This window comes from Hesperophylax consimilis, chromosome 25, assembly GCF_061612785.1.
Source record: "Hesperophylax consimilis isolate HC1 chromosome 25, BYU_Hcon_1.0, whole genome shotgun sequence".
NCBI classification, from domain to species: Eukaryota; Metazoa; Arthropoda; class Insecta; order Trichoptera; family Limnephilidae; genus Hesperophylax; species Hesperophylax consimilis.
This window is the reverse complement of record NC_142860.1, coordinates 24,319,894-24,345,904: the sequence shown is the minus strand read 5'-3', so window position 1 is coordinate 24,345,904 and position 26,011 is coordinate 24,319,894. Positions and strand designations below refer to the sequence as shown.

Below are 26,011 nucleotides of genomic sequence, written 5' to 3'. Positions count from 1 at the left end.
ATTTACACTATTCCAGCCTTATGCACTCCGTAATATTTACACCGCGATTATGAGTAGGGGGGATAGCGTTTATTATTGGGTGGTAAAAGTAACATTTCATTTCAAACAACACTCCAAATTGTCAACAAATTTGGCAGACTGTGCGCCAGGCGAATATTATCCTAGGCCATTTAAAGACCTACTAAAAACTCTAATCAGCTTTTATACAATATTTTGCTTTTCAACGTTTGGATCGGACTTATGATTGTATTAGAACTTTGTACCTGAAACTAACAACATTGAATCATTTGACTTTGTTCATAGATTCTTATTATCTGACACATGTTTCTAAACAAATTAACTCGTTTTTATTTGCTGACATACAAATTAGAATAAACATTATGAATTTGAGGTATACAAAAAATAAATATTATTTCTTTATCAGAAATCGAGGGTCAATAAATTATTCTATAATGATGTCATCTGTTAAGATTTCTATTTATAGTACCCACATTATTTTATATCAAACGAACTTTCAATGATGAGGAACCCAATCAACTCGTTCAACTGCTTGGAAGGCAATTTTGCCGACCATTACACCATCAACTATTGTAAGAACGGTGGCATAAATTCATTATATGTGCTGAAAATATAAGTATCATATATTTTATGTGTTACGAATTCGCATCCAATATGATATTGTTTAATGATATCTGTTGCAGGTCTTTGTCCATGTTCATGGGAGGTAATGTGAGGAAGGCTGTGGAGGAGGGAAGAGGGGACTGTATCCCGATCTTTCTTCACGAGATTCCTCAGCTCTTCTACAGGAAGATCCTCCAGCCCGACATTGCCCTCATTCACGTAAGTCAAAACATTCCCAATATTGGGATCGCCCACATTATTCCATTATTGGGAACACTTACAATATTTCCAATACTGGAATCGTAAAATATTGCCAATATTAGGGTTGTCTTCTGTATCATTAAGTTCGGGTTAGCCTACAGTATTTGCAATATTGGGTGGGCCCACAATATTTCCAATACTGGGAACTTAAAATATTCTTATATTGGGGTTGCTACAATATTTTCAATAGGTAGTAAAATATTCCCAATATTGGGGTTGCTTACAGTTTATCTATATTGGGGTAGCTTACAATACTAACAATATTGTCTTAACCCCTCCCAATATTGGGAACCCCCACAGTATTTCCAATACTGGAATTTTAAAATAATCACAATATTGGGGTCGCCCCCGTTATTTTTAATACTGGGTTCGTATAATATTTTCCCAATATTGAGGATGCCCACAACATTTCCTATATTGGGTTCGCCTACAATAAATATTACCAATATTGTGACTGCTTTCAGTCTCAATATTAGTATCACCAACAATATTTGTAATATTTTACAAATAATATTGGGATTGTAAAATATTACCAATATTGGAATCTAGATTCCTAGAGACAATCCTAAAATATTCCCAATATTGGAATCTTGTTTCCTAAAGACAATCCTAAAATATTCCTAATATTGGAAACTTGATTCCAAAAGACAATCTAAAAATATTCCCAATATTGGAATCTAGATTCCTAAAGACTACACCCAATTAGAACTTGATGGAAGAAAATATTTAAAAATTATTGTAACAATTATTATTGATGAGTTGTTTACCATTGTTGTGTTTATTGACCCCTCTTATCCCCCCAAATTCCATCTTACCCTCCCTTACCCTTGATAAAAACATTATATCTTCATTTATGCACCTCTATCCGCAATTGACACCAAGGGGGAAAAATTTTCCCTGCCACTACAATTTCTTCTCGTGTTCATCATTGCATCAATCAAAAAAATAAAGATTTCATTATGAAAAGCAATAAATTAAATTAATGGAGTTTATTATTAATCTCTAAATAGTATAAAACAAAGTCACTCTCCGCGTCTGTCTGTTTGTGCGTGTAATCGACCAGCTAGGTCTTTTACACAGACTGTAAGATAGGGGGCCGGTCAGTCCGTAGTTAGCCGCTAGGTCCGGGTAGAAATCTGCTTTACCCTTGCTCGGGTCGGTACAGAAATCTGCTTTTATCCTTGCTCCTGTCGGTACAGGAATCTTCTTTATCCTTGCTCAGTTCGGGGCCGGAATCTGCTTTATCCTCGGTGCGGGGGGAAGCAGGCAGGGGCAGAAATCCAGGGGAGCCAAGTCAAAGAAGTATCCAAGTTGAGATCCAGAGAGAAGCAGTCAGGAAGAGCAGAGTAGAGTAGCTGGTGGCGGTCCAAGGCAGAGAGAGAGAGCTGAAGGCTGGCGCGCCGTATTTATTGTGCAATCCCCCTCTCCCGACTTTGGGGAGGGCGGGGTCGACGCGCTGCCTTCATTCGCGGGTTGTTGATGATCCGCGGGCTGTGACGTCCGCTAAGATTTAATTAGCGGAGGTCACAACCTTTAGAACTACTCTACTCTTTATGCTCTTTTAATCGATCCTAACCACTCCTCCCTAGCATTTTTATTTATTAATCAGTTGTACATAATTCATTCAGTGTGGGGGTCCCCGGCCCAACATATTCAGGGGAAATCGTAATTAATTTTCTTATATTTAATTTTACACAAATTCTTATTATCTAGTTATGCTAAGGAGAGTCCGGCCGTTTTATCAAGGTCTTTTATTTCGTAATATCTACGGCCGAACTCTCTCAAAATTAGTCTAAACATTTTAATACATAGTCAATTCAAACTATTTCCCCGTACAGCGTTGCTTAGGGGCGCGTTGATTGGTCCGGGGCGGTCGCCTGGGCCAGCCAGGCGCTTGCGGTGAGGGGAAGCGATGCGGGGGCGAGCGGGACTCGAGGTATCGAAGCCCCACGTAAGTTCTAAAACCACGCTCCCGCTCCGCGCTTCGACCATTATGAAATGACGGTCGCCGAGAGCGGTACACACCGTCCGGTACAGTGCGCTTAGTTCTTCTAAACTACGCAACGAAGTTTGATGGGGTTTTCACTGTCATTCAGAGAATTCCTTCCAGAAGGTTTATATATATAATACATGGATATTATATTTATTGAATGTAGAGAAAAGTGGAGCAACCCCAGGTACACGTCTGCTAGTTAATGATAATAATACTATTTTTAATACCTGGCTTTACACAGGATTCGAATAAGATTATTACATTTTCACACTTTGATAATTTATTACATCTTGCCTTGTGTTCTTCTTAATTCTTTTGCATCTATAATAACTCTTTTGCAACTACATATAATAATTCTTTTGCATCTATAATAACTCTATTTTGCACTATAAACTACACTCAATGACGGTCAGACGTAAACTTTCTGACATACTGCTTCTACACAAAATTATACATGCATCAGTTGATACACCAAACATTTTATCCCAAATTAACATCAATATACTATCAAGAAAATCAACAAGGAGGATGAAAGACATTTTTTATATTAAAGCCTACCACACAAATACAGATTATTTTTCCACTGTACCGCGAACATTAAGAAATTATAACATTATACATGGCTCTAATAATGAAATAGACATTTTTAATGACCAATTTAAACACTTCAAAAAAAACCTATTACCTTTAATCAAATTAAGCTGATATTGTGATGAAGTCCTTTATTTAAAGAGAAACAACATTGTACCTACCTAATCAGTGTCTCACCAGTACAGGTGTGACAATAACAAATCGTTTATGAACATTTTTGTATTTACCTTTTACTCATTCTTATTTGTTATTTACTTCTGCATATTTAGCTTATTCATTTTGTTACTATTTTTGTTATTATTATGTATTTAAACATCCATGTATGTACATTTTTGGGCACCATGCCTGTTTTATGTACTTAAATAAATAAACTCTTTAGCATCTATAATAACTCTTCTGCATCTACATATAATAACTCTTTTGCATATACAAATAATAACTCTTTTACATCTATAATAATAACTCTTTTGCATCTATAATAACCCTTTTTTATTTTTGCAGGTTTCTCCCCCTGATCAGCATGGCTACTGCAGTTTGGGAACTTCTGTCGATTGCGTTCGAGCTGGAATCATGAATTCCAAAATCATCATAGGTAATCCTCTAAATGCAATACCTACAATAACTCCGGTATCTAAAAAATTCTACTTATGGAGATTTCAATAACTAATAATATAACGAACTTGACCCCTCAGGCCTCTGGCATATTCTGTCAGAAGGTCAAAGTATTTCAGCTTTGCAATAAAATTCAAATAAATTGAATATTTCTGAATGTATCCAAAAATTGTAAACTGTTTTTCAAAGACGATTTTAAATTTTATAATTTGAAATAAACATGTATTTTTTGAAATATTAACAATTAGAATGAAAAAAACATGAAAAACAATGGCTCACTTTACGTTTTTTGTAACTAATATTACTGATGATAAAAAAATAAATACAAACATTATTAAAAATATTATTGTCACTTCACTTTTGTGTTGTTTCAGATAAAAATAATTAGTAAAAAGTTCTATAGATTTTTTCTAATTGCGATCGGAACCTTTGGTTTCATAATGGTGCCCATTTTAATTCTTCTGTGGTTGACTTCTAGATTTGAATAATAATAATTTTAAGATTGATTTTCTCACCAAGACAGTGAGTGAAACAAGGATGTCTGTGAGACCAAATGAGTCGTTTCCGAAAGCGAATAAATTAACCTGAGAGGTTAAGGCATTAAGTTTTGCATGACTCACTATTGCCCCGTTAGCACAGCGTGGTATCGGTGTATACCTACGAAACTAGAAATGAATGCCACCAGATTTTACAAAAATTTCGTTTTAATTTTTTTTTTCAATTTATTCTTATTTATTAAGACATCTAAAAATGTTTTACTTAATTTAAAAAACGAAATAAAAATACATTATTTGGAGGTTCTCATACAAGTTGGCTAATTTGATTCAGTGTTTTGGCCTTGTGATCTAGGAGGTTTTGATTCAGCCCGACTTTAAACCGCTCGGAACACAATGAGTTTGTCTCCAAATTTTTTATTTTGTTGAAACTTTATTGTATTTAAAGCGTTAATAATGACAGTAATTTGTTTTTCGATATTTCCATAAACATTATTATGAGCTTTCAAAGTGAATATTGTAAAATGTGTGCAATTGTGTCTCATGATGTCGTACGATGGCTACCCATATTAAGGTCTTATCGCTTTTAGGCCTTAGGTAATGGCTGCCTAAATTTAGGTATACGGTTTTTGCCATTTTATTAATTTAGTTTATTATTTCCTGTTTATTTTTTATGATTTTTAATTTTTTTTTTATAAAACCTACAAACATAGGACAAACGATTTAATAAAATTGGATTCATTGGCTTTAAACCACAGTAAGCAGTTGTATGTTTAATAATATTTGGAGGTATGATTTTTTGAATAAGCGCGGGCTAATCCAAAACCAAAGGCATTTTTTTTTGTAAATATGCTATCGCTCGAGTGGATAACATGAAGTTTCATTCTAGGAGATCATCACCTTTGCGCTGGGTCTGTCTGCAGCTATTTCTGAACTCTTGAAATTTATAGTGTTTTTTAAATGACTAACCTAACCTTCAAATGTTTAATTCCAGGCCAGGTGAACCCGAACATGCCGCGTACGTTTGGCGACGGTATCGTTCACGTGTCCCATCTGGACTACGCCGTGAAGGTGGACATGCCGCTGCCCGAGCATGGCGGCAACCCTCCAAGCGCCGTGGAGCTCATGATCGGGAAGGTCATCGGGGAGAACCTCATCGACGACGGAGCCACGCTGCAGATGGGTGAGTGCATCTCATCCCAGTCACCTTGATTTCTAGGCCAGGTGAACCTGAACATGCCGCGCATGAGATGGCAGTGTCCTGTCAGCGTATTTTGAATTCACAGAAAAAACTTCCACAATCATGTTGTCGGAGCTACAAAACATCTTTTGCGTCCAATCCTAGCAAACACTTCCACACACTAATGATTATTAATGGTATTTATGATTAGTAATGGATTACACAGTGTATTACACATCCGCCCTGATGATGGACACTGCAATGCTGTCCGAAACATTGGCTAAAGAAGAAGGTAGCGAAACACGGCATAATACCCCAAAAACAAATAAATAAAAGTATGGTTTCATTTTTTGCTATGTAGGTTACAGATTTTAGATGTTAATTTCTAAATAAACTTATCTTCAAGGATTAATTTGTTTGTCATTCATAGCCAAAATGATTGTATAATATCTAGCTAAAATGATAAAAAAAAAATCCAACCTAAAAACCTAAGGGTGTATACAGGGTGCCCGGGGGTAAATTGCACTAACTTTGAAAGGTGATTCTACAAGATGGTATTTTCCCATACAAACAATTTAACTTTTTTTTTACCTAAAAACTACCTTAAAACGTAGGAATTTCGAAAAAAGTTATCTTTTATACTAAAATAAAATCATGTACAATCACCCCCCGAAGGTAGTGCACTTTAATTTATTTTATTTGGTTTTACGCCCAAACCGTGCTTTTTTACATGGATTTTGAAAACAGAATATATCTAGTGAGCTATCTAAAACTATACAAAAAAATTTAAAGCATGATATAACAGTAAACTGATTAACTGAATATAAAACAATATTAATAAAACGTGTAACAGTAAAGGTTACCCCTGGACATGCAGAGTTATACTTTCTAAAGAATTTATTTCTTAATTGAAACAATACAACTTTAGCATGCCTTATATACATAATAATATGCGCGCACTAATCGAGGGTGGAAAATATACACGTTTAGAATCCACAAATCGTGTATACTATCTGAAGAATTTAATTTCTTTACTTCTGAAACGAAACCATACAGTATACTTTCAAAATACGCATTCTGTCAATAGTTCTACCAGCTTCCTCAGTGAGTTTCTATTCATATAGATTAGTTACTATTTATGAGCGTTTTGTAACAACTTCTTCTATTTCTCCCAGGTATCGGCAATATCCCCGACGCCGTGCTGGCCTCTCTAACCAACCACAAGGACCTGGGCGTCCACTCTGAGATGTTCAGTGGCGGAGTGATCGACCTGTTCAACCGTGGATGCATCACCAACAACAAGAAGACCATCCATAAGGGCCGCATGGTTGGATCCTTCCTCAACGGAACCAAGGCCCTGTACGACTTTGTGGACAACAATCCCTTCATCGGTAAACCTGATTCATTTCAACATTAATCACCTTAACCACTCAGAACATTAGAACGTCAAAAGACGTAAATATGATAATCGCGGTCAAGACATTAGAACGTCTTTTCACGTAAACGCGCGAGATTTTACAAAAATCGATTTATTTCCATCACTAGTATACGGATTGCCATGATTTAAAAAACAGAGTATCGATAATGAATAACGCTACGCGTCTGTATTCAAGGATATCTATGGAATGTAGAGGTGCATTATCTAAGTCGATTGGATCTGTCATCTTGTTCGTTCATAATTTATTGCGTTTCTAAATAATTTATTAAAAATATTTTAGTTTGGACGGTTAATATTTTGAGGTGACTAATAGTTTTTAATTATATTTCTTCAATATATAAAGTGTTATTTCTTTATGATACTCAGAAAAAAGTACATTTTTCACAGCTTCGAAATAATGGTCAGCGATTTTTACATATTTTTGACGTTTTCAGAAAATGTATATTTAGAAACGCAAATATTTACATATAACAATACAATACGATAGTGAATTTCATAATCTTTCCAAAACATCTTTTAGAATGAGGCTACGTTTCCCAAAACGTGAGTTATGAAGCTTTTAACAAAACTCGTAAATATCACAAAAATTTTCACGTTTTGACAGTTCGCAAAGGAACACAAAGTAAATAATAGTCTTTGTCCGAGAGGTTAACATACAATCCATTTTAGGAGAATCCAAGCATTCATAGCAAGTTTGCAAGTTTTTTTTTTTAAATTTAGCAGCCACCTCTGTTTTGCAGCTCCAAAACATCTGAAAAAAAAAACTCCTGGACTCTGTACAGGTGTTTTTCGCGGTCCGTTTGATTGATTCACCTATCTGAACACAAAGATTGCAGTCTTTGATGCACAGACATCTCCTTTTGCTACCGGTATTTCAATTTAAGATGCTCCGAGGAACTAGTGTCATTGATACCTTCAATACCTTTGCATAGTTAGAAAAAAATTAATGCAGACCCAACATTCGTAAACGGTTGACATTTTTGGTATCTAAAAACGGGTCATATCTACGATTCTTTCTTGAGTTCAACAGCGCCGCCGTGGAATGATTTTCCAGCTTCCATGTTTCATCCCTCCTACAACATGAGCGACAGAAATTAGTATAATAGGGCACAATTTGGGCCCTATACAATTTTTGTTCATAATAACTTGAGATTCAAAACAAGATTCATTTCACAAGTCTGATTTTGAAAAACTCTGTGTAAAGCTCGTGAACCTTCAGCTATTATTCAATAAATTAATGATGGTGTCCCACAAGAATCGGTTATTTATCCAACATTATTTTTGTTGAGCATTCATGATGCTGTATCGTGTCTACATTGTTATTAATATTTCAATTTGGGTGGTGGGTTTGGGTACCGTCGTCCCGGGAACCATTTATTGGATAACCTCCGTCATAGATCACCACTTGATAATTTTTATTACAGTATGTTTAACATCACAAGAAAAACTTTTGCAAGCGTTTGATTTGAGTGTATTTTACGATTATTATACATTTCTTTGAAAAAAAAACCACCTTCACTCAGTTGAAACTACATGCAATCTAGTTTAAAAAAAGTTATATTATTATTTTGTTTAACGTCTTACAAATTCGGGTGCATTTCAGCATCGAATGACAACTGCTGACATTATTGTTGCAAGAACTTGTCGACAAGAAGCAATTAAATCGTTAAAAAAATATTATAATAATAATGCATATGTCAGCACAGTCAATGATTTGTAGCCTTTTGTTTAATAAGCCGCCAATTGGTTCAGAAAACACAATGGCTTGGAAGATAGGTAGCAGAAAATGAATGGTTAACTTGAGAGAGTTTCCTCTGTTGTTATCTAATATAGTCTGTTTGCAGAAATGCTGGAAGTCAACTATGTGAACAACGTTGGTGTCATCGCCAAGAACCCCAAAATGACTGCCATCAACTCCTGCATCGAGGTTGACCTTACTGGACAAGTGTGTGCTGACTCCATTGGTAATTATGCCATCTAATCTTATTAGCTTGTTAACCCTTCCTTGCTGGTGCTGTCAACCGATTTGACATGTCTATAATTATTTCAATGAAAATATACTTCTTTCATATTTTAATTATAGAATTCATATTTTAGGTGTTCCTCAGCAATATGTTACTATGTATTGATAAAATATATAAATGTAAAGAAAAATATAATTTTCTTTAATTCAAGGCAATGCCGAGCTTGTCTCGTCATTGTGGCTGTGTGTGTCGTGGACTGTCACTGGCTGGATTTGCGCCACAGTACCTACTTAGTCGACTCGATATTTCGTAATCTATGGTTTAAGACATTAGTAAAAATAATCTATGGGTTGTGACAAGGCAGATTGATGGGAATAATTTCAATAATTTGTAATTGCTATCGTGATTGTGATTGAGGAATTGACATAACAATTAATAACATTATACAAGGTTTATATAATATTATACAGGGTTTTCCAATAAGAGGTGTTATTTTGAATAGCCCGCTATTTCGGTAGACGTTACTTTTGAAGCTGTCATTTTTTGACATTTGACAAGTAGAAACTACGCCATTAATAAAAATGGAACGATACACGCTTCAACAACGCATTGAAATTATTAAAATTCACTTGAGTGAATCAAATGCAAATCATCTTGAGTGATGAGGCCCATTTCCACCTCGGTGGCTTCGTCAACAAGCAAAATTGTCGCATCTGGGGCTCGGAAAACCCAAGAGTTATTGTTGAAAAGCCTCTCTATCCTCAACGTGACTGTTTGGTGCGGTTTATGGTCCGGCGGAGTCATTGGACCTTACTTTTTCGAAAATGAGGCTGGAGCAACACTTACGGTGAATGGATTGCGCTATCGAGAGATGATTAATGATTTTTTATGGCCGGAATTGGATGGTATTGATCTGGACAATGTTTACTTTCAACAAGACGGCGCTACGTGCCACACAAGCAAGGAAACCATTGATCTTTTACGATTGAATATCAAAATAACACCTCTTATTGGAAAACCCTGTAGATAAAATATATAGTATAAGGGAATACAAGAATGCGCTGCAAAAAGGTGTAATACCTTTGCACGATGATGTCGTCTCACATCCTGCATGCCGCTTGAAGTCCATCTCGTGCACGACCAGACACAACCTGGTTTCTCACTGCTTCCTAAACTCTGGTCCGCCATTAACAGGATAAGGTCCCTTCCACAGCTGCTGTGTCTACATGATGCACAGGTGGGGCCTTAAAGAGTCGGCGATGTGTGAATGCGGTGTGGTGCAGACCGCCGAACAACAAATGGCCCGCTGTATTCATTCCCCACAGGAATGATGAGGTCCACAGGGCGACGCCTGAGGCCCTAGACTGGCTCACTGACCTAGATATTCCCCTCTGACCCCCCACCATACGAAAGAAGAAGTATTTATTGAACACAACAGAAAAAATACATACATTTATATACAAATATATGTGTAAATATCTGTGGCCATAACAAAATTCTAAAGGGTACACTGAGTACACGGCACCGGAGCTCGAGGAATTTTCTAGCATCGTAAGGGAAGGATTAAAAATTAGGTGCAAAAATATTAACTTAAAAACTGTCCATAAAACTGGAAATTGTACTATATTTGTCAAATGTTTCGAAGAAGGCTATTGCATTCTCCAGCACCAAAGCGATTGAAGAATGTTCAAGTTTATGTATGAAGAGAATCAGCGTTGCCTAGTTATTATAAAAATTACACTTTGACTAAATTTGGCTAAATTAAAAGTTTGGTATTTCAGCCATAGGCTCATTACTTATTTCTTCTTCATATGGTGCGGAAGAGTTGGTAGTCATAGTGAGATGCTGCGGTTATTCATCCAGTCACTTGATTCAGCGCAGATGTGCCTCTGGGGAACTGACGGGGCGCACATTCTTCTACAATATGTTTGTTTGCTTTTGCCCACATTCACACAACTATTTTCTCCCTCTGTTTCATATTGTTATAGTCTCTTGTTTGAATGTTTACCTCTTGTCCGGCATCGCAACATGGTGACTGATGCGGTGTTTGTTATTTGTCCTACCAGGCACACGCATGTACTCTGGTTTCGGAGGGCAGGTGGACTTCATCAGGGGGGCGGCCGAAGGTTTCGACGGACTGGGCAAACCCATCATTGCCCTCCCTTCCGCTACCAACAAGGGCATCTCCAAGATTGTGCCCACGCTGAAGCCAGGTAAATATTTAATTAATACAGTAGAACCTCGTTAATTCGAAATCCATGGGACATCAAAAATCAAATTTCGAATTAACGAATTCCCACGTAATTCGAAATTTTATGAAAAAAAAAAAAAAAAAAACGCCGAAAATCGATTTTCTCGGTTGCCTCTTCAAATCCGGGTGGTATTTTAGCTGTAAATTCGTATTAATACCAATTATTTCTTTATTTTCGCAGTCGATTACCGTAGCGGCCGGCTCTTTAAATTCAGATATTCGCAATAAATTCGTAAAAATGCTATATATTTACGCGTAAATCGAGATTTCGCTGCCGATTTCGGTCGCGGCCTACCCTTTAAATTGAGATATTCGTAAAAATACGATATATTTCCGCGTAAATCGAGATTTCGCAGTAATATTCCGTCGCGGCCGGCCCTTTATTTCAAATATCTGAATTTAAATTCGTAAAAATACGATATATTTCCGCGTAAAACGAGAATTCGCAGCCGTATTCCGTCGCGGCCGGCTCTTCAAATTCAGATATTCAAAATAAATTCGTAAAAATATGATATATTTCCGCGTAAATCGAATTTTATCGGCAGTTTTTCATCGCGGCCGGCCTTTTAAGTTCAGATATTTGAAGTAAATTCGTAAAAATATGTCATATTTCGGCGTGAATCGAAATTTTTCGGCCGAATTCCGTCGCGCCGTATTTTTTTAACTCAGATATTCGAAGTAAAGTTAGTAAAAATATGATACATTTCCGCGTAAATTGAAATTTCGCGTTCGATTTCCGTCGCAGCGGGCCATTTGAAATTCAAATATTCGAAATAAATTCTTAATATACGATACATTTACGCGTAAATCGAAATTACGCAGCCGAGTTTCGTCGCGGCCGACCCTTTAAATTCAGATATTTGGTGTAAACTCGTAAAACTACGACATATATCTGCGTAAAACGTATTTTCTAGGTCCTCCAAACTCGGATATTCGAAATAAATTTGAAAAAGTACGACATTCCAGTGTAAATTGATTCAGATTTACAAAATAATAATACTAATTAGGACGATGTATAACCACGTAAAAATACATTTTTCGGCGTTTTACCGCCACGGCTGACTTTTAGATTCAGATTTACGAAATATTATCATTTATTTTCGCAAAAATCAATTTTTTTCGAATTACACGGACTAATTTTCGTGCGCGGACAAAAATAAATTTCGAATTACGAATTAACGAATTTCGAATTAAAAAAATTTTTGTATGAAAAAATTTTTCTGCGGAAATTTTTTTGGCGAAAATTTTGAATTACGCGTTTTTTCGAATTATCGGGGTTCGAATTAATTAATTAATTTCTACTGTACCTCTATTATTGGCATATTCTGTCAGGTGGTCAGATTATTTCCACTCGACAATAAAATCTAAATAAACGGAATATTTCTGAACATATCTGAAAACTGAAAACTGTTTTTGAAAGTCTATGAAATATGCTTTCAAATTTTATTATTAGAAATAAACAGTTCCATGATATTTCATCAAAATGACAACTAAACACACGTTTCAAAAGTGATTTAGAGTCATTAACCTCTTAACCCTTTCCCTGCGGGAGACGCACGCCTGCGACGCACTGTACATGCCCTGTACGCGGGTGGCACATCTGTGCAACGCAAAGTTTCTTCGGCGTTATGGGTATGAAACATGCTTGAGCACGGTAAAAAACTTATACTCCTAAAAAATCTCACATTTTTACACTACTGACATCTTACGATATTTATCCATAATACGTATCCTAATCATGGATACAAAGATTTGAAGGGATCTTCCAACTCAGAGCGAAAAATGAATCAGTTTGAATTCTTCCCGCGTCTTTACACACGTTATTGCGCAGGCGCATTTTATAAGATTCTCAAACAGAGACGCTCGCCGTGTAGATTACATTGTTTTATCGAATTATTGTTTGCTTTTTCGTGGATATGAACTATTTTAATTACAGTGTACATTCATCTGATTTATCATATTTTAAAATAAGTTCAGTTACATACATTCATTCAAACTATTGAAGAAATATAAAATTTCGTCAGTGTTAGATTATTTTCAAATAAAGATACGTGGTTAAAACTTTTTTATAGTGAAAAATCAAGTGTAAAGTTGTACAAGTTTGACTTTTTATCAATTTTTGAAAGTATTTTTACTGCCAAAATACAAAATGTCGGGTCGTGGTCTTAATGACGAAGAAATATTTGGTGCTACTTTAGAAATAGATTCAGATTTTAAAATTAGTGACAGTGACGTCGATAATAATTGCGAAGCTGCTGAAATACATGAAAGCCATGATTCTGCCGTTATGCGTTGAGAACTGTTTCAAAATCACGATAAAAAAATATATTAAGTGATACATATTTACGGTGACATAATAACAGAAAAATTATTTCATTATTTTTGTAAATTTAAGTGTAGTTATTTTTTATTATATGAACCTTTTTAAGTGTGTCAATATTTCATGTATCCAGTAAAACGCGACATCGCACCCATAAATAAACCACTTACATCGCACCACAGTTGAAGAGCTCTACTCCGGTGTGTTTATAATCATGTGTATCGTTATCCTTGAAATATTAACATGGCCGCCCGGGCATACCATATCAGTTACATTATGAATATATACTTCGAATTTTTATCAAGTCCAATTGATGTTCGGATTGTTTATTTATACTTGAAAAGATAATTCAAGACATAAGCGACGTATTTTTTAAAACAAATTTTAAAATCCATGCGTGATTATTGTTTAAAGTCATAAATTAGATTGATGATAAATAGCCCCGCGTGTGAACGAAGTGATACAAATTAACGACGCATAGAAAAGGTTAAGGACCACGCCCGAGTATACTCGGGCGGCTATTATGTGCCAGAATTCGGAATTCATAATAAAGAAAAAATTTAATTATTTTTTCACACTATGCACCACAACATCAATATTCAGGGCCCGAAATGGCTTTTATATGAGTATATATATTTTGAGTAAATAAAATTCATTGATAAAAAAGGTGTTTTTTTTTCCATTTTTAATTTTTAAATGATTACTGAAGGGGTTAAAAATGAAGAAACAAAAACTAAACTTTGATGAAAAAAAACTTTGTTTCAACATTTTTCATGACTTTATATCACTTTTTGTAGGTGTGTTGAACTGTCATTTTGATGACATACCCGGTCGTCGAAATAAACATATATATTTTTTTTAATGATGACATACTGTTTTAATGACAAACTACTTTAAAGTAGTTTATTGGGACTTTTTGTATATTATTTTGATATTTAATAAAAAAAAAAAATAAAAAAAATAAAAAATAAATAAAATGAATCTCCTTACATTCTTTCGGACTGAAATTACTGGTAATGAAAAAATAACACATATTTTATTAAATAAAATGTTTTGTAAACATTACTGCCCCCTCGCTTATTTGTCATTTCGTATAAAAATAATTAATAAAAAATTCACAAAGCTTCATAATTTGTTTTTTTTTTTTTTTTTTTTTTTTATATTCAATAATATTATTGAATATGTAAAAAATAAAAAAATAAAATGGAGTTCTACAAATTAAACTTAATAACAATAAATAATTTCATAATTTGCTTTCGGAAACCTTTGTTTTCATAGAGCTGTATGTACATTTTAATTTTTCTGTGAATAACTTCTATATTTGAATATAAAGCTTGGTATTGTTTCTTTCTAACACCGTTTTTTTTTTTTTTTTTTTTTTTTAAATTTTATTTATTCACATTTAAACCCGCTAAACTACTTATGTAGTTTGTCAGCAGGGACATAGAGACAACATTTATAAAATCATAAGATACAATTTGAACGGTACATAATTACATAAATTGGTTACATTGCAGAAAAGTTTAAATAGCAGCATAAAAGCCTTATATAATAAGCAAGTAAAAATAAATGTATGAACAAATTAGTATTATCAACAAGTACATCAATAGTTTCATAAATAGAGGTAGGTAGTCAGGTATTACAAAATAATTGTTTTTCCATTTTCTAACAATATGAATTCCATTTCAGGGGCATCAGTATAAATCATTATTATCCAATAACCATTTCCTTAGATTATATTTAACATTTGCAGTATACATGTTATTATTTTTAATTGTCATTGGTAATAGGTTAAAAAATTTGGGTACTATATAGTTTAAAGTTCTTTCACCATATTTATTAGTACATTTCGGAACTACCAGTCCTTCATTTTGAGTGAATCTTGTGTTATGTTTATGGCAAACTCTTTCCCTATACAATGAATCAGACAATATAACATGTTGACTTACAATATTATAAAACAATAATCCTCTGACAGGTAAAATATTCAGACACTTGTATATTAATTTAATGTTACTTCTGTGTTGATTGTCATATTTATGGATTAACAATTTTATAATGGAGTTTTGTAATGTTTGTATATAGCTTATATTAGTTTTACAAGAATGTCCCCAAGAAGTAATTCCATAACGTATAGTGGATTCAGCCAGAGATAAGTAGATTAACTTTAAAGTACTTATAGGCACGAAATATTTTATTTTATAAATCCTACCCACAATAGCTCGTAGACGTTTACAAACATTAGCAATGTGTATATCCCATTTCATGTAGCAGTCAATAGTAACACCCAAATATACATAACTTTTGACAAAATCAATGGTTTCACATGAACAGGGCTGTGCAACATTTTTATGTATGCAGTCAAATGTGTGTGTATATAATGAAGGAATTACATTACATCTGGCGTGTGGAGATCTGATGTGCATAATTTTAGTTTTTTTGGCGTTTATAAAGAGGCCTGCATCATGCGACCATTTCAGTAGGGCAATAAAATCATGTTGCATAAGGTTCATTGCAGTAACCAGATCTTCGTGCGATATTACGAGCGCCGTATCGTCTGCATATACAAAATGTTTAGCGAATGAAAACAATTTTCTCATAATTGAGACATAAATAATATAAAGGGTTGGCCCTAGAATTGACCCCTGTGCAACACCTGTTGAGATATATTTTCTTTTGCTAAATTTTTTAAGAATTTTTACTCTTATTTGTCGATCAGTTAGTAAATTTTTTAATAAAACTAGCAGCTTTCCTCTAATTCCTATTGCCTCCAGTGTTTCTAATAGTTTATTTGTATCAATGGTATCAAATGCCTTAGAGTTATCTATGAATAAAACCAACACTTGTTTTTTTAGATTTAATTCATAATTTATGTGATTTGAAAATTCCTGAAGCAGCATTTCCGTACTTTTTTTCTTTTGAAATCCATATTGGTTGGGATCCAACAAAGAGAAAGATTCTAGATATTTATTAAGTTTTATGGAAATGTATTTTTCAAGTATTTTTTCTAGGGCTGGCAATATGCTTATTGGCCTATAATTTTGAATATCTGTATGTTTGCCCCCTTTGTAAATTGGCCTAATGATGCTACTTTTTAGTTCATCTGGTATTACTGCTTGCGATAAAATTAAATTGATAAAGTGTGTTATAACAGGCCCTAAAATATTAATATGTGTCTTAATGTCAAACATTCGAATGTTGTCAATCCCTGGTGACTTTGAATTGTTTAATTTGCTAACAATAATATTGATTTCTTGGCAGGTAGCTCTGGGTAGGTACATACTATGTTGCACTTCATTCGGCCTGACGGTCGATGCTAAATAATCACATTTATGTATCATAGAGCTAACACTATTTGTAAAATATTCAACAAACTTATCTGCTACGGTTTCTTCATTATTCGTATTTAACATATATTTCGAGATTATTTCGTCACAACTACTTTTGGACTTGCGTCCTAATAATTTATTTATTTCATCCCAAGATTTTTTTGTATTTCCAAAATAATTTTTGAATTTATTGTTAAAAAAGGTAGACTTACATTTAATAATTTCTTTTGTCACCTTATTTCTGAAAGTTTTATATTCCAATTCAAAGAATTGATTGCTAGGAAAATTCTTCCACCTTCTGTACAATGAATCTTTTTTTTTAATGTTTTCTAAGATATTAGAAGTTATCCAAGGTTTTATTGACAGAGGTCTTTTTTTGGGTTTATAATTCATAACGATTTTACTCTGTTCATACAAATTCTTAAAGTTGTTTTTAATTTTACTATATAGTATATTGCAGTCTTGTTCCTCAAGCAAGGAGTGCCACTTAAAATTATGAATGTTTTTGTCGATTTTGTTTTGCGATAAAAACGAAATTCTTTCCCCGTGTTCTGGGGCTTCTTTCCTTGCACTATATTTAATATTAACTGCAGTTAAAAAGTGATCTGCTATAGTAATATTATTACATACACATGAGGAAAGAGAATCGCTTTGTTTACATCCACTGTTAAATCGGACAAATATGTGGTCTAAACAAGTACGAGTAACTTTTCCTGCTAAAACTGCTTCTCTAGTTACGTCACAAATACATTTGATTAAATAATTATCCGACATTATATTTTCATATGCCATAATAATAGGGTTTTGACAATTTAACAAGTCTAGATTAATATCTCCTATAAGTAAAACATTTTCTTTGGGGCTTATAGTATGCAGAATGTCAGATATTTCATTAAGAAATTGTGGTTGGCTACAGTTGGGGGGGCGGTATATTGCTATGATGTTTAAAATACTCTTGTTTGGAAGTGTCATAGAGCCAAGAACACATTCAAAATGATTTGTTTCTATTGTTTTCTGTTGAAATGTGAATTCATTTCGAGCATATAGCAATATACCTCCTCCAGATTTTTTAGTTCGGCAATAGTTGTAACAATTAAATCCAGGAATATTATACAGACAGACAAGATTCGGTGTTATAGCTGTTTCACATAACATTAACACATGAATATGCTTCCAACAAGTATTTAAGTAGACATTCAAAGTATCCCAGTATTTATAAATTGATCTAACATTCAACTGAACAATATTAATATTTTCCATATTGTAGTTGCTATGAAACTTTAGCCAATCACAGAAATTATGAGTATTTTCGTAATCTACCTCGTCATCTTCTTCAATGTAATTAGACGCCATAATCAATAGTTGCAAAGTCCTTGGCAAGGGCAGCCTTGTAGGCCGGGCAGGAGTCCTTGTCTCCAGTCGGATGTGCAGCGGGTTTCCCAAATCTTGTACAGGTGGCGCAGACAGGCTCGGCGGCGGCTTTTGGGCAGTTTATCCGGGCGTGACCTTGGCCTGCGCAGTGTCCACATCTTTGCTGGTCCTTGCAAAACTTGAAGGAATGTCCGATCATTTGGCACTTGGAGCACACTGTAAGTCCAATGAAGTCACGAACACGGCACACATTCCAGTCCACAAAGACTTTCCCCTGCTCCACCAGCACGTGACGAATGTGGGCAGGAACCTCGAAGACCCGGTGGCAAGTTGATCCAGTTCGAGCGCCAGCAAGGTGACTTAGCTTGCAACTTTTTACTGCGAAATCTAGGCCTGCTTTGTCCTGGGTTCCTGCTAAGGCATTTTTCAGGAAGCACTCGTCCGTTAGGTCACGAGGAACGTTGAAGAAGATCACCCTTGGAAGCCGTTTTGTTGGTAATCGAGCGCTTAGAGTGTCCGAGTTTGCTAGACATGGGGTTTTCAGAATTTTATCCTGATCTTCTTGTGTTGCAGTATGGATTACAACGCCTTTGTTTCGGATGCTCCTAATGCCCGTCACACGGATTCCAAGTTCTGATGGTCGTAATGTATTTTTTAGTAGCTGTTTCGTATCGTCGCTATCTTTTGTAGAATCCAGCTTTGGGAAGATGCATACAGCAGGTTTGGGGGTCCCAACGTTAAGTCCTGAGCGGTTGATTGATGGTATCATCTTCTGTGGGCCATTTTTCACAATATCGGCAAATGATAGGCTTGCTTCCGTGGCATCGGCTACTCTACGCATCACTGGTCCTAGATCTGACTCCAACTGCAATATTTTTTCTAACCTGTGTTGGTTTTCTGCTTTTTCAATCGCGATCTCTCCCTTTGCCACTATTAATTTGGCATTGACTGTTGCCAGATCAGCTTTGAAGCCCTCTCGTTCCAATAACAGCTGTGAAACTGATCTGAATACAGCGGATACATATGCGCTTATCCGCAGTTGTTGATCCTTTGAGACTCTTGACTGCTTTTCAGCAAGGACATCTTGGAGTGCTCTTAGACTTGCTTCAGTGTCGTTCAGTATCTGGACTGAGGACACTGGGATTTCACTCTCATTTTCAGACACGTCGGAATAGTCCAATGCCCTGTCAGATTCCTCATCTTCAACCACTGGAGAAATCATTCCCGGGGCCTTTTTTTGTAATGGGGACGTCATCATGTCCAGCATTCTTTTTTTACGCCGATGGCAGCATTCATCAGGCATCGGTGGGATGGACATTTCAATGAGAACAAACACACAATCTTAGGTTGTTTTAAAACTTTCGATAAAAATGTTTAGAATCCGCTAGAATAGTATTATTTTATTACTGTTTTATCAAATAAACTTTTTTTGCACTTAAATTTTCCATATAGATACTGTTTGCACACGAATTCGGAGGTTTTTTTTAGTTTTTTTGCAAGAGCAAAGTGTAGTTCATATTTCTAACTACTAAGTTTAGTTCATATTTCTAACTACGACGGTAAGGGAATACAACAATATGGATGAGACCATATTATAAGCATATGAGCTGTTGAGAAAAGCAAACAAATGGACTCCAACGTGTATTAGCTGCTTGTTCCCAAAACTGAAGAAATTAGTCAGAGTAGTTAAGTCTATATTTGAACTTTAGTTTGAGGTGAGCATTGCTCACGAAACATGTCGGTGGTTAAAACAAAGTGTTTATTATTAATTTATTAAAATATGCATGTTTTAATTTTAACGATGGATCATTTTTCCTTTTCCAGGAGCTGGAGTGGTGACCACGCGCGCCCACGTGCACTACGTGTGCACGGAGCACGGCGTGGCTCAGCTGTTTGGCAAGTCCCTGCGCCAGCGTGCGCACGCTCTGATCAACATTGCGCACCCCGACCACAGGGCCGCCCTGGAGAAGGCCGCCTTTGAGCGCCTCAAGTGCATGCCGTCCGCATAAAGCACACACCAATAATTATTAATATTATTAACGATTAGACACCCAATAGGCATTTATGAATACGTTTATATTACATTTGGAGCTTTCCTGTAATATTGGTTATATTTTTTTTAAAAGCCCTGCTAAGTGGCGGTGATGAACTAGGTTGCTTTCAGGGCAATAAAGGGAGGTATAGGAGTTTCAAATTATAACTAGCCGTTGGAAATAATAGCTAAATGCCCTCAACTCATAACGCTATTGAGGAAAATCTGCATCTACAGTTCGATATAATTGATAATGCCAGTAACATACAATCATTATTCAAGGTGTCACAATCAACTAATGGAAAAAGCAAGTATCCAATATTCGACCATTCAAGCACCTTGGCGACATTTTGTACACTCGTCGGCGACACCATTCTCCCGCAACCAGCTGGACGAAGTTGTTACACGACTCACGTCGTGAAAAATGGCGTCAGACATTGTGTAACAATGCATATGGTTTAGATCAATGCTAGGAACGAAATAGTCGACAGAATATAAAAATGAAAAATGCACGCTGTGAAATGCGGTTATGAAATCATTCTAGTTTTGACATTTTGAGAATTCATATCACATATTAGTTAATGAGCAGGCAGTATTCTGCTGATGCAGTCATGTCTAATTTCATAATTAGTTATATAATAACTCGCAACGTATTGTCGTGGGTAGCTCTAGACGTCGGTAGCCCGTAGACAGGTAGGTACGTAGGAACGCTTCGCATTGTCTGGAGTATTCCTGTTACGATGCTTTTTGTATAGGAGAGACATTCTAGATCAATCTCGTCGATCGCTACAATCTAATCTAGCTTTAATTGATTTAGATTTGTAGCATCGACGACATGTTGTGGAAGTTTCAACAATGTTTGATGGCAATGCCGGCCTTGTGATTTTGTACACGTACTGTATACAACAAACTGTTTGCGACTTGAGAACACAGTATCAGACCCAGTATGTGTACCCGAGAAAGGTTCTAACAATTGTCCTTTGTGAACGATATTATGCGTAATTTGATTACGTACCTTCCTTCTAGCGTCTTTTTAGATTTGTCTATCCTATATATAGACGGTACGTGGTGTCTAGCGACAACATGTCAACCGGTGGCAAGTAAAAATAATATAGCTGTTCCTCGTCAACGCCGGCGTTATTTCCAACGGTTAAACTCAACATTTGACAATCCCCAACGATGATAGCGTCGTTAATGTAAATGTAACACAGATTATATTTTGGGAACAGCTCCACTTGTAGCGAGGAGGGGTTATTTTTTATTGTCGATACAAAAGCCTTTTGCATGAAATACCTACCTACTTATTAAAAGGCAAGGTTTTTTTTTTTTTAAATATTTTAAAATCAAAAGATTTAAAATTAAATGAGATAGTCCTAATATTTAGGCAGTCATGGAATGTTATTTAATAAATAAAAGGACATACGTAAATAAATAACCATTGCTGAAATATAAGGGTTTTTTTTCCACTGCGTTTATTAGTTTCAGCATAGATAATAGAAACAAGGGAGATGAGCCATAAACGTCTTGTACAGGGCTAGCAGGTTTTTCAATAGTAATAGTGACCAGCTGCCGAACCTATACAAATCTCAAGTACGCCCAACAATTGAATTTGGGAGACACTTCTAGGATGGTGCCCCACATTACTTAGGCTTACTTGATTCTTTGCAAAGGAAGGTGGTCTGTCTTCTTGACTCATTGTTAAAAAACCAATTGCCATTTCTAATGCACAGACGCAATATGGGCATGCTATGTCTGTTCTACAGGTATTTTAATGGAGGATAGTAGTATTGAACCCCAGTGCGCAAGCGTGAAACTCGATTTACACGAGCGGAACCGTTTTCATTTGATGTTGGCTACTCTTTCGTTCCGTTTTTGTGTAAGACGACTTTTATGTGGAACGAGTTATTGGCATCTATTTTTCATCCTTCGTATAATCCGGGCATCTTCAAGACCTGAATTAATAAATCCTTTCCTACAGCCCCTACCTTATCCCGCCTCACAACGCTGCCCAACCAGGTGCCGACATAGCTCCCATGCCTTTACACTGTACAGGCAGAGATGTCACATAAAAAAAAACATAGTTTAAAACCGCGCGCACAATGCGTGTCGCCAACATCACACTACTGCAAATTGCATCTTTGCAAAGCGGCGCCTTTGTTTCTACCTACACACCAAATGCGTAACCTTCATCGGCTCTGCTGCTTTGTTAATCTGTGCAGTTTGGTCGTAGCTACAGTCAGTACGCTTCCATCCCACATCTCTCTTCGTTTCTATTATCTGTGCTTTTCATTAATACATTTACAGTTGGAATTGTAATAATAATTATCAAGTTTTAAAGTTGTTGGTAAAATTTTGTTAAAAACAGAGCGTACCCAAAATTTTCTAGATTTGTTGAGAACATCGCAGTTTTCTTACATCGTTATGCTTTTCATAGTAAATATTATATGAAATAGAGGCAATGTCTGGTCAAAAGACTATAATATGTAGGTTATGACAATATGTTATACAATTCATAGACAATGCTAGAAAAAAATTGTGCTGTTCTCTATGATACACATAACAAAAGTTTGGTATATATAGGGTTTTCCAATAAGAGGTGTTATTTTGATATTCAAAGAAAAATGCCATTTATAATATAAATGATTGAATGTTTATTTCATTATAAAGAGGAAGGTATGCCGTTAATAGTGAAAAATAACATCAGTCAAATGACCACCACGACCACGCCTACAGGACCATATCCTTTTCATGAAATTTTCCATAACCAAATCGCAAAGTGGCTGCCTTATGTCCTCGATAGTCTCACGAATTCCATCTTTGAGGTCTTGAATCGACGCTGGGCTGTTGGCGTAGACCTTCTCTTTCACGTGGCCCCAAAGGAAGAAGTCGCAAGGTGTTAAATCACAAGATCTCGATGGCCATTTGTGATCACCTCTTCGAGAGATAACACGGTCCGGAAACTTTTCCCGTAAAAGATCAATGGTTTCGTTGCTTGTGTGGCACGTAGTGTCGTCTTGTTGAAAGTAAACGTTGTCCAGATCAATACCATCCAATTCCGGCCATAAAAAATCATTTTATGGCCGGAATTAAATACACATAACACATCTTATTGGAAAACCCACAATAAAAAATTGAAAATAAAACTGCGTAATTTTGAATGGCTGTATTGACGTGCTAACAATTGCATAGTGTGTGCCCTTCTTAACCTAACCCAACAGAAAAAAACGTATTTTTTTAATTTTTTCTTTTTATTTACTGTGTCTGTGAAACTATGGCATTCCCAATTGTCAACCTGTCTTTTCAGATCTGGTCATAAAAAAATTTAGCTTCTTCAAGCAACGTTTCAATTCTTAATGGTGGTCTTTCACCAGGGCGATACTAAGAGTATCTTCCACTCTGGAATGTGCCACAATTATCTGTGTATTATTTTGAATTAATTAATTAAATAAAATTCACTTGCACACTGATTTGATTCGGCGACTTCCAGATTGCTAGTCGAGAGCCTTACCCCTCGACCATGGAGGCCATCAAATAAAAGAGGAAGTATTTAAGGGTATGGGTTAGTTTTAAGAGAGACACGCGCAATGCATTTGTGAACATGTTTACTCAACAACTCAAAAATCTACAGTTTTATTTTTTTATTATATATTGCCTCTGTATAACAGTTGTTAAAGTTAACGGTATTAACAAAATCAAAGCAAATCAAATTTACAAAAAAAAAAAAAAACTTTAAATGTAAAAAAAACATAGATAAATTTTATTGTAGCTTATGATAAAAGGGTGACTTGTTAGCACAGGAAATGTAAAGAAAAAAAATTGGAAACAAATTCTGTTGGAAATTTTAATATTTCAGTCTTCAGACCATGTCAATAAATAGTTCAGTTGGTGAGGACAGCTGCCGCCCAAGAAAATGTTTAAGAATTAATTCAGAAATGCAATAATATTATGGTGTTTAGAGCATTTTAGGACACCGACGTAATAATTATAACCATTTATAAAAAGACTCTTACAATGGTGCGTAAGTTTTATAAAAAAATTGTAAAAATATACAACCATGAAAATCTTATCATTTTTTAACGTACTGTGGTAATTTAAATTTTGAGAAAAAATGACAGCTGTCAGCTGCATGCATTAAATAATAAGTATTTTTTAAATCAATACTTAGCGCAAGCGATTCTGAACTTATTATTGGTACAGTTCCTTTGTACATAAGGGTTAAAATTGCTTTTAAAAAATTCATCGATTTTTGTATGAAGGACACCGGTGTTGAAACAAACGTTGCATGATTTATTTACCTATTGACAATCAAATTACATACTTTAAACATATGTTATACCTCAAAATACTTATTCAGAACATATATTCTGAAATATTCTCCAATTAAGCTGTCTATATGTGGTTTTCAAAATCATACTATATAAATTATTATATGTTCATTTGATCATGAAGTGCGTTTTAGTATTTTTAATACCAAAATGTTTATTTATATATTTTATGATTATTTGTCTGCCTTTAAGTTTTAATAAATGAATTTTACAAATGGTTTAATTGATTTTTTAATTATTTCACCTTTAATTTATGCAAATATGTGATGACTGTACGAAAGCCCTAATGCCCAAAGCTATAAGATACTTATTACTCGTATTTGTTTTACGTCTACTATTCCTAGACCATGTGCTTATAGTCAGTGGCTGAATTGGTATCGCGCTTGGTTCCCACCAAGGTGTCATGAGTTCAGTTCCTTGGCTGGCTTTGACCTCCACCACGACACAAGCAATATTTTATGCTTAATGTGATGGTAGTTTCTGTTTTTCTTCCTTCATACAGGGTTTTCCAATAAGAAGTGTTATTTTGAATAACCCGCTATTTCGGTAGATGTTACTTTTGAAGCTGTCATTTTTGACATTTGACAAGTAGAAACTACGCCATTAATAAAAATGGAACGATACACGCTTCAACAACGCATTGAAATTATTAAAATTCACTTGAGTGAATCAAATGCAAATCATCTTGAGTGATGAGGCCCATTTACACCTCGGTGGCTTCATCAACAAGCAAAATTGTCGCATCTGGGGCTCGGAAAACCCAAGAGTTATTGTTGAAAAGCCTCTCTATCGTCAACGTGTGACTATTTGGTGCGGTTTATGGTCCGGCGGAGTCAATGGACCTTACTTTTTCGAAAATGAGGCTGGAGCAACAGTTACGGTGAATGGATTGCGCTATCGAGAGATGATTAATGATTTTTTATGGCCGGAATTGGATGGTATTGATCTGGACAACGTTTACTTTCAACAAGACGGCGCTATGTCCCACACAAGCAACGAAACCATTGATCTTTTACGATTGAATATCAAAATAACACCTCTTATTGGAAAATCCTGTATAATTCGGACCTCTTCAAGACCCTCTGTTGCATACCAATCGATTGGTAATGGGAGAATGGACTGTAATTTTACCGAGGTAAAAATAATCAAACAATTGTGTTTATTTATCAAGGAAATTAAGGAGTGGGAAAAGGAGGCCTTTAGCTTGTGAATGATCTTGCTTCATTTGA

The 26,011-nt window shown here is 35.3% G+C and overlaps 1 protein-coding gene across 1 annotated transcript in view; it reads left to right on the top strand.

Annotated features, from left to right (window-relative positions):
- LOC149411712 (succinyl-CoA:acetate/propanoyl-CoA:succinate CoA transferase) overlaps nucleotides 1-25,001 on the top strand; it is a 53,990-nt gene extending 28,989 nt beyond the window's left edge. The window contains exons 3-9 of the mRNA XM_089646998.1: nucleotides 702-840; nucleotides 3,968-4,058; nucleotides 5,567-5,755; nucleotides 6,928-7,143; nucleotides 9,035-9,154; nucleotides 11,221-11,367; nucleotides 20,250-25,001. Of these exons, the coding sequence (XP_089503124.1) occupies nucleotides 702-840; nucleotides 3,968-4,058; nucleotides 5,567-5,755; nucleotides 6,928-7,143; nucleotides 9,035-9,154; nucleotides 11,221-11,367; nucleotides 20,250-20,434 (1,087 nt within the window). The 3' untranslated portion in view covers nucleotides 20,435-25,001. The remainder of the gene's footprint in view (nucleotides 1-701; nucleotides 841-3,967; nucleotides 4,059-5,566; nucleotides 5,756-6,927; nucleotides 7,144-9,034; nucleotides 9,155-11,220; nucleotides 11,368-20,249) is intronic.
- Nucleotides 25,002-26,011: the final 1,010 nt, after the last annotated feature.